This window comes from Drosophila navojoa, chromosome 2 (assembly GCF_054131105.1).
Source record: "Drosophila navojoa isolate 15081-1374.11 chromosome 2, UAZ_NAV_1.0, whole genome shotgun sequence".
Lineage (NCBI taxonomy): Eukaryota > Metazoa > Arthropoda > Insecta > Diptera > Drosophilidae > Drosophila > Drosophila navojoa.
The window spans coordinates 20,554,143-20,563,646 of NC_142890.1; the positions used below are offsets into that span (position 1 = coordinate 20,554,143).

At 37.2% G+C, this 9,504-nt stretch overlaps 4 protein-coding genes across 5 annotated transcripts; 2 read left to right on the forward strand and 2 right to left on the reverse strand.

The window, feature by feature from the left end:
- The first annotated feature begins 1,393 nt into the window (after positions 1-1,393).
- On the forward strand, positions 1,394-4,461 carry Jhbp4 (Juvenile hormone binding protein 4). The gene is made up of 3 exons (XM_018112829.3): positions 1,394-1,773; positions 2,585-2,825; positions 2,899-4,461. The coding sequence occupies exons 1-3, from the start codon at positions 1,662-1,664 to the stop codon at positions 3,335-3,337; spliced, it is 792 nt and encodes a 263-aa protein (XP_017968318.1). The 5' UTR covers positions 1,394-1,661; the 3' UTR covers positions 3,338-4,461.
- Positions 3,471-4,507, reverse strand: Jhbp5 (Juvenile hormone binding protein 5). Its single transcript, XM_018112830.3, has 3 exons — positions 4,347-4,507; positions 3,917-4,291; positions 3,471-3,860 (listed from the first exon to the last, which is right to left on the reverse strand). Exons 1-3 carry the CDS (start codon positions 4,432-4,434, stop codon positions 3,550-3,552), a joined length of 774 nt encoding a protein of 257 aa, XP_017968319.1. The 5' UTR covers positions 4,435-4,507; the 3' UTR covers positions 3,471-3,549.
- Positions 4,508-4,601: 94 nt separating this feature from the next.
- On the reverse strand, positions 4,602-8,193 carry IKKbeta (inhibitor of nuclear factor kappa B kinase subunit beta). Of its 2 annotated transcripts, XM_089259736.1 has the most exons (7): positions 7,994-8,193; positions 7,429-7,695; positions 6,091-7,292; positions 5,841-6,022; positions 5,379-5,777; positions 5,274-5,314; positions 4,602-4,694 (listed from the first exon to the last, which is right to left on the reverse strand). In XM_089259736.1, the coding sequence occupies exons 1-6, from the start codon at positions 8,103-8,105 to the stop codon at positions 5,281-5,283; spliced, it is 2,196 nt and encodes a 731-aa protein (XP_089115862.1). In that variant the 5' UTR covers positions 8,106-8,193; the 3' UTR covers positions 4,602-4,694; positions 5,274-5,280. The 2 variants fall into 2 exon arrangements, with proteins under 2 accessions (XP_089115862.1, XP_017968317.1); XM_018112828.3 differs by lacking the exon at positions 4,602-4,694 and having other exon boundaries at positions 5,012-5,314.
- Positions 8,194-8,491: 298 nt separating this feature from the next.
- Positions 8,492-9,445, forward strand: LOC108659766 (histone-arginine methyltransferase METTL23). The gene is made up of 2 exons (XM_018112831.3): positions 8,492-8,760; positions 8,828-9,445. Exons 1-2 carry the CDS (start codon positions 8,623-8,625, stop codon positions 9,422-9,424), a joined length of 735 nt encoding a protein of 244 aa, XP_017968320.1. The 5' UTR covers positions 8,492-8,622; the 3' UTR covers positions 9,425-9,445.
- The last annotated feature ends 59 nt before the right edge of the window (positions 9,446-9,504 follow it).

Sequence of the window (9,504 nt, forward strand, 5' to 3'; positions counted from 1 at the left end):
ATCAAAATAGTCGAGACAGAAAAATTTGTAATGTTAGTAAAACAACTGTGTGGGAAAAATTTAAATAAATGAAATTAAAATAATAATAATAAAAAGTCAAATTTTCTTATGTGCAAATATATATATACAAAAATCTATATATTTTTTGTAAACCTCTAAGGAATACCGGGAATTTATTTCGTGTCATAAAGGAAGCCAGACAAATTTACATAAAGAAATATTATATAATAACGGGATTATTTTTTTCTTGTTTAAATATTTTATGTCGGTACCAGCGAGTTTGATGGGGCATTCGGTAAGGAAGCTGCTTCAGCGCTATCAGCGATAATCCAACGGAGGCTGTACAAAGCAATAAAAACTAAATTAATAAATAATAATTTTGTTGTTACAACAGTCGGCTAATTTTGTAATTTCCGCACGCGATGGCGCATTTAAAGAGCAGAAAAGGGATGCTGATATAAACGTGAATGTTTTGGGAAAGAAAAAAGTATATAAAAACTGGCCTCTCTATTGTCGCAATCACAACCTTGCCAGGGGGTCTGGGTCTGCACATGCAACAATATAATAATAGTGGAAAAAAAGAGTTACACACGCACACACCATAAGCATATTAATGATTTTTTAAACGCCAACTTTTATCTTAAGCATCGGCTAAGATAAAGCCAAATGAACGGGCACAATGTGCGCAATGCTAATGTAAGTGACTGCATAACAAAAGACTTGCAACCGGCCGCCGAGGCAATGAAGCAGAGACAGTCAAGCGAGCTAAATCGCAATAAAGCCAACTCAACAGCCATGACAGTGAGGCCCCTCTGCTGCGCTGTATGCGTAATACCAGAAGTAGTCAACAGGTGAACAACTTTAGTGAAGCTGCCCCAGGGCGCTGAGAGGAGGGAAAGCTGGTGGCGGGGACATTTCAGCGGGCGGGTTAGCGGTAGTCGGTGGCGCAATGGACAGAAAGAGAAAAACAGGTTGGTGGCGTATACGCAATGAACCAAAATACGATCCAAAACAAAATAAAAATCCAAATATCAGAGCAACAATTGGTTGATTAAACGCATGTCAGGTTGAGGCTTAACTTAACTGCGGTACATTTATATTTTAAGGAATTTGAAATGAATGAATATCTATTTAGCGTTGACGGAAATATAAATATAGAATAATTTGATTGGCATAATATATTATTTTATAATTTATTGGTATTATATTTAGTGTCAAGATGGCAATAAAACCAGTCAACCAACTGCAGGGTGTCACAATTATTGCCATTGTCTCTATTATCAGTGAAAGCGATGGTAAGCGGGTGTAAGCGGTTGTAAACAGGTGCAAGCGGGTGCAAGCGGGAGTAAACGGGTGTGTCTTGCAGCTCAAATGCGGTTTCAAGTTTTGGTTACCACTTCGGTCGGCTGCTGCAGCGACGGGTTGCGGCATCTTTAGGACAAGTGCAAATGTAAACAAAAAGTATTCGAAAAGTGGTCGCGCACGCATACACTGACAACTAATGTCGTGGTTTCATACAACATTTCACGTGGCTGCCTGAGCACTTCGGTTTGAAACGTCGTCGACAACGGACGCGCGCAACGGACAAATTTTAAATAACTGGATTACGCGAGCTCCCCAATAAAGGAAGCTATTGAAACAAGGATATTTAACGGTTAAACATGTATTTTTACACAGCCAGTTGGAGCTTATGTGTTATCATTTATCTAATACCAAGTGCAACAGCCTACACACGGGAAATATTCAATGATAAACCGCCACTGCAGGAGAGACGTAAGTATTATGAAAGTGAAATAAAGTGATATCAATACTTGATTAAAAAAATGAATGTCATATTATATTGGGGCATGCCAAGAAAAAAGAAATTAACACAAATCTTAAGAAGTCGGAAGTGAAAAACTTGTATCTATAAATACATTTATATTAAATATAAACCAAAAATTCTTCAACTAAATACTAAAAAATAAATAAATTAATTAATTAATAAATAAATAAAATATAAATAAATAAAATATAAATAAAATATACAAATATAAAATATAAAATTGAGTGTATATTTAGAGATAATATTTTTTCGTTAAAGAAATGTAAGGACTTCTGTGGATATCTAAAGTTTCCTTTATTCATATTCATTCATTGTTCATTCATATTATATTTAAGAAGAAAAGGACAATTTGTCCTATACTCTAAAATTAAAAAAAGAAAAAAAAAAGAATTTAAACATAACACTTTGTATACAGAGATTAATAATAGATTGTCCTAAATAAATAAAAAAAAAAAAATAAAATAAAATTTTTGAGCTGCTAACTTATATTGAACTAATTATGGTATATTTATAACCTAAAACAGTCATGATTATACATCGGTATAAGAAATATTCCTAGAAGTCGTAGACAGTTACGAAGAGCATAAATTCCTCTTATTAGAAAATAACGATCTGGTAAAAATCTATACAATTATTTATAATAAAGAAAAATTTTAACAAAAAAATGTATATTCTTCAAAGTAAACAGAGCAAAGATATGCTTACAAAATTGTATAATGTAAATAAAGTGAGTGTGGATTTTTATATTTTTTTTAACAGCGCCGTGGCTACAAACGTGTAAACGATCCAGTCCCAATGAGAACAAATGTTTCCGTCAACTGTTCGAGGGCTGCTTCCCAGCTTTGGCTGCTGGAATACCAGAAATTGGAGTGAAGAGCTTTGAGCCACTGAACATTGACCAGGTGTCCGTATCTAAGGGCAGCGGAAATCTGGTGCTATCCGGAGGCTTCCAGAATCTAGTCGTACGCGGCCCCTCCAACGCGACAGTGCGCAGTGCTAGGTAAGTAAATGCAAAGCAATATTTATAGGCACATACGTTATTTAATGTGTAATTCGATGCTTTTGGTGATTAGTTTGGATCTGGCTCGCCGGCAGTTGAATTTCGAGCTGGAACTGCCACGGCTGCGAATTCGAGCCAAATACAATCTGAAGGGCAACATACTATTGCTGCCTCTGGTTGGCAACGGTGATGTGGCCATGGCATTCAAGAATGTGCGTACAGCCGTCTATACGAAAATATCGCTGCGCAATGAAACCCAGACTGGCGATGAAATCATACACATTGATGAGATGAAAGTCAGCTTTCAGGTGGGCGCTATGCGAATTCACCTCAAGAATCTATTCAATGGCAATGAGATTTTGGCCGCTTCCATTAATACATTCCTCAATCAAAACGGAAACGAAGTGATAGCAGAGCTGCGTCCTGATCTGGAACTGGGATTAGCCGATATTTTCCATGGCCTGTGGAATAATGTCTTCTCAAAGATGCCCACCAAACTGTGGCTGCTCTAAAAGCAGTTGCCGTGAATTGTGTTACAAATATAATATATATATTTAAATATTGATATTGAAATATTTAATATTTCTATTTAAATATATATATTGTATTAAAATAATATATAATTTATTTTTAAATTCAGCTCTGTTACTGCTCTTAGTTATATATGATTTTATTACCTACCTATGATTAAATCTATAGTTTATTTAAATATCAATTGAGCTGTTCACATTTTCATGGAGGGCAGCAGATCATCGTAGCTAAAAGCATCGAACAATTTGTCAACGGATGCACGTAAAATATCCACCAATGCCTTGATCATCAGTGGACGCACTTCTTCCGACAGCGATCGCCAGTTCTCGTTGAGAAAATCGTTCATGCGTTTTCCCAGTGCCTTGTCGCCATTGAAGAGATTGTCCAGCTGCATGTGCACATCGGCAAGTTCGTATTTGACCTTTATTTCTTTTATCTTCAAATGGGTGGCGCCGTCCTTCTTATACTCCTCGCCAATCATCTCCGTGGCCACGGTAATATTCGCTAGAAAATGTAATTTGATTAAAAGCAACTCACATTACTCAGCGCGACTAACATACACAGCTCGACCTTGCAGTTTCCATCTCCAAGCATTGGCATCATCATGATCTTGCCCTTTATGCTATATTGCGATTCCAACTTTAATTTGGGGAAGGTAATCCCTAGCGCGAATTTCAACTGGCTAGGAACGATGGTCAGATTGTGAAGCGTATGCTTCGATATGCCCGATATCTTAACATTTTTGTACACCGAATGCAAATAGATGGCGCCGGAATCCTGATCCATTTTAATCTCGGGCACACGCAGTGGTTCCATAGGTGGTATATATAGTTCGGGTATGCCGTTCATTAGACGTGGCTCCAGTGATTCAAAGGATGAACGAGCACACGTATTCAAGTCCGGTGAGTCGCGATAGCAAACCTTGAGAAACTCAGCTGCATATGGTTATAATCACTCTGTAAGAAATACGTATCAATACTAAATACTTACGCAATTTACTCGACTTTCCTTTGGGCTTAGCCAGCGACTGGGCCGCCAAACCCACCAGCAATAGGGTGATGAATATTTTACTTTCCATTTGTTGACTGCGTTGATTACTGTATGTCTACCTCTCACTGGTGTCGAACGTGTTCTGTGGATTTTCAGCCACTGCTCCACGGCTTTTATAGCTGAGAACCACTGCCATGAGGTGACGCATTCAATTCTGCCAGACTGCAATTTTCCGTGACATTGCAATCCTAAGCAAATTTGCAAAGCCGCACCAACACAGATGTTTTCCAATCGAGTTGCTCTTATGTATTTATGAATAATGCTTAGCTTTAAATTATTCACCAGCAACTTCAATAACATAAAAGAAATATATATATGAAAACATATAACTATCAAATATTTTACATTCTTTGTTTCCCCAATTTCAGTATATATCAAACAGTAATCTGTATAAATAATGTAGTATATACCAATAATAAACAGCTACCTCACTTCTGAGAAACTTCCGATATATACAAATCAAAACAGACATTCAGCTTATAAGTTAGCAGAAATTTCTGTGTGCAAATTGAATAATATAATAATTTGAGAATATCTGATTTCATACATAATAAAAACAAATAGAGAAGTAATGGGGTAAATATTTATATATATATTTTTAACATATGCGATGTTTGAGTTAATACTTAATCCATAGATGATTGTAAAAAAATAATAAAAAACAGAAAGCACAAGATATACATAACATAATAATAGGAGACAAATTTAACGTTGCTTTACAAAAGCAATAACAATAAAAATATAAAATATCAAATTGTGATTATGTTAAAGCTCTGAAGACGGCATTGACTTTACATGCAAAATAAAATAAAATATTCATATTTTCAACGCAATATCAAGCAGTAATCTTGAAGGCACTACAATTACAGGATTTTTAACTGTGTTCAATTTCCATTTCCTGCTCCATTCTGAAAAAAATGCATTCAAGAAATTAGACGGCGACAAATATAATACAAAATTCAATTTACACACATTTGACTGATGCTTATCGCCTGGGAGATAATGCTATCGGTAGACAAGCTATCGAAAGGATCCAAACTAGGTTGTGTTTGAATATTAGCACAATCAATGTTCATCCTGCCCATGGCTTTATTCAGTTGAAATATAGGTGGTGGATGTATCGGAGACAACATTTCCAATTGTAATTGCAATAACTCCCCTTGAACCGCCTTTAGATTCTCCACGGCGTTTTGCACAACATTTGAAATTTTTCTGAAGCGTAAATGCGTTCCACTTATGGTCATGCGTACTTTTTCGATGGTTTCATTAGCGAGAAATGCTTTACGAGCTTGGGCAAATTCAATAGCGATATTTTGCAGGTCTGTGGACGTTATAGTATCGGCAAGCATATAAATTCTTTGAAAATTCTTACTGCAATGAAAATTAGGGTTGTTAAATTAGCTTTTAAATATAATTATCAAATTATCTGCTTACATATTGTAAATATCAGTTTTAAAAATCTTGTTATAGATATTTTCACTCTCCATAATTGCATCCTTCCGTGCGATACGCAATATGGAGTCATAATGATGGATGATGGTCTCGATAGAATTGACGATTTCACCATGTTTTCGAACAACACTCGTCAGTTTTGATTGCCATTCTTGGTTATTGCCCTACAAAAGTAAAATTATCATTTTTCAAAATTATTGAAACCCCAACATCTTTTCTAGAATTTGATTACCAATTGAAATTTATTCTGATTTTTCGCAGCAGTTATTAAGACATGGAACTGCTCAATGGCACCACAGCACTTATCCTTTTCTCTTTCTAAAGCTTTAATCATGGGCTGACTTTCGAGAATGTCATGCTCCAGAGAGAGTGCGTACTCCTTATATCCACAAAGTAGCATTTTAGCGAGTGCGTGCTCAGTAGTAAGGATATAATGCATGTCCAATACCATGCGTCTAGCCAGCCACTTTTCTAATTTAATATCACATTGATTAAGGAAATGCTTTAGCCCATCGGGAATATTTGGCACGGTCGGCTCAAATCTTAACTTTTCCATTACATTAAAGATGTAGATCATAACTGGTGGATTCCGCGATTCCTCACTAGTATCTCGCCACTCGTCTACATAGAGATCAATGGGTCTGGTTTCTGTAGTCAAACGCTTGTGTGGATGACCCGTCGGTAGCACAAAATAAAACATGCTCATTTCCAATTTTGTGTCGCGCTCAATTAGCTTTACCAATTCCTGCAGTGTCATGTCAGGCATCAGTTCGTATTCCAGAAGCTTGTAGATGCTCGCAACAAAAACAGTCAGCACTTTCATCTGCAACATTCTATCCACTTGTGTAAATATTGCAGGTGCTGCAACTCCATCTTGTACTTCATCAGTTGCTGCTAATGCGCCACGTCTTGAATGATCGGTGTCAAATGCCAGGCGCAGCCACTTGGTAAATTTTGCCGCCCACGGTTGGCTTAAATGGTGTCCAATGGGTATATCGTTATGAAAGAAAAAGCGGTTCGGATTCGTACAATCCTCTGTTATGGCAATACAATCGCGATTCTTTTTCTTAATATTGATATGAATATTGACAACAGTTTGGTGGGGTATGAAAGGCAATACACCAGTTGCCACCTCGTAGGCAATCACGCCCATTGACCAGTAATCCACCGTCTCCTTGTACTTGCCTGTGTCTACCACCTCGGGTGCATAATAATGCCTAGTGCCAACGACGCTTTGCATAATCGTTTTCTCCGGAGAGTCGCGCGCTAGACCGAAATCAGTTAGTTTGAACATTTTGCGACCATCGCCCGTCCGATGTATCACAATATTATCTGGCTTTAGATCGCGATGACAGATTTTGCAGTTGGTGTGCAAGAAGTCAATGGCTTGTCGAAGAGCAAACAAAATCTCACGCACTTCAAATTCCGGCAGACCTAAACAAAAAATTCAGTGTTAGTACTTCAAAGTTTTTGATTAAATATCCGCTATCAGATTCAAAATCAACAACGAAATCAATCTTTAGGTGGTATCAGAAAACAAATTTTCAATTTACTAAATTTCCCTGCTCACCGTTTGCATTTTGCGGTTTTTCCAAAAGTTTTCGTACATCACCTCCATTGCAATATTCGAGTATTATAACAGGCAGCCTCCAGACGTGATTGCGATTTAAGTACTCAATAAATGCCTTAGAATCATTGCTCAGTTCAATGCCAGCTACAATAAAAGCCTTTTTGAATTTACGAGACCATTCAAACTCTTGAAGCCAGCGATTTTTCATAGTTTCTTGCTGATCAACACTTATTTTGTCCTGTATGTCATGCTTGATGTGCTTGGTGGCTGTTTTAAGATAAACAAAATATTCTTAAGTCTCACAAAGCAAAGCAGTTTCCTATTTTTCATTCATTCATAGTGCTTCGAATAACGATTTCTTTACTTATCAGCTCACCCACACATACAGACAATTCAAGTAAACAAACAAATTCTTGAATCAGCAATTTCCAGGAATTGGCTTATACTCCATGTATGTATGCATGTGTGTCTGAATGGGCTTTAGGGCTTCCATATATAGTTATATTTATATGTATGCAAAAGTATACTATGTACAAATATAGTTTACGAAGCACGTACTGCATACCTATTTCCTGGTTTGTTTTGCGGTTTTTCCAATGTTTCACTTCGCCGAAGCCCCCTTGCCCTAAATGGCCCTTTAGCTCCCAATCACCAACACGCAACGAATGGGGCGGCATTCTGATATATATTTTGTATATAAAACTTCACAATTTCAATGTATTTCCAAAATGTATATTAATAGCAACAGACCATCGCAACAGGTTAAGATCGATAGCTGCCGCGATTTAGACTGACTTCCTAAAATTCTTAACAATACGCTGTCATCGATACATCTAGAGAGGAGTGATATTCGATATTGAAGTAATCAAATAACCGCTACACAAATTATTTAAATGTTAGATAACATAAACAAATATATACATTTTTTTATTATATAAATTTTATAATAATCTTATATAATTGTCAGACATTTAATATAGAATAAAATATTTTACTGATAGCAAAGATAATTAGATATTCGTGTAAGTGCTACCATATTTATGGTTAGTGGTGCAACTCATGTGCAATGATTCATTCACATGTTGTTGCACATCTCTAAGAAGCAAGCAAACAGGTTGTAAACAAGCATTTGAATTTTCCTAAATAGTAATTTATGAATAAGAGCAACTTTTTAGACAACGTGTGTGTGTAAAAATGCGTTTCCACATGAACGGCAGCAGCGACGAGAGTGATATTGTTACTGCGACATCCAGTGCTGAGCACATTCGCAAGTTTGTATTTGGTGGCGGCACCGATGCAACCGCTGATCGCTTGGAAATCAAAATACCTGAAGTAAATTTTTAAAAAATGGTTACAATGAAGCAAAAAATTAATCAAATAAATCACTGTATAAATATAGATTCTACAAGGCGCTTACTCATTCTATACCTGGCCTTGTGCTCCGATTCTCGCCCATTTTTTGTGGGAGCGACGGCAAACTCTTGTCTGCAAGCGAATTCTTGAACTGGGCGCTGGAACTGCGCTACCCGGTATAGTTGCCGCCAAGTGCGGAGCCCAAGTGGTGCTCAGTGACAATTGCATTCTACCCAAATCGCTAGCACATATACAAAAGTCCTGCCTGGCCAATCAGCTGCAACCAGGTGTGGACATTGATGTCGTCGGCCTCAGTTGGGGGCTGTTACTGAACAGCGTATTTCGGCTGCCTGTTTTGGACTTGATCATTGCTGCCGATTGCTTCTATGATCCTAGCGTTTTCGAGGACATAATTGTTACAGTGGCGTTTCTATTGGAACGAAATCGTGGTGCTAAATTCATATTTACCTATCAAGAGAGAAGCGCGGATTGGTGCATCGAGGCGTTGCTTAAGAAATGGAACCTGCATGCATCGAGCATCAATATGGATGAGATTGGGAAGCAGTCCGGGGTTGATTTGCTTGAATTTATGGGTGGACATACAATACATCTGCTCGAAATAACGCTAAATGATCTGCAGTAATAAAGAAGTAAAACCAGAAAAGGTGCTAGCTCTTCATATTATTCTTAACAGTTATACTTAACAGCGTTGCTCCTCCTTTT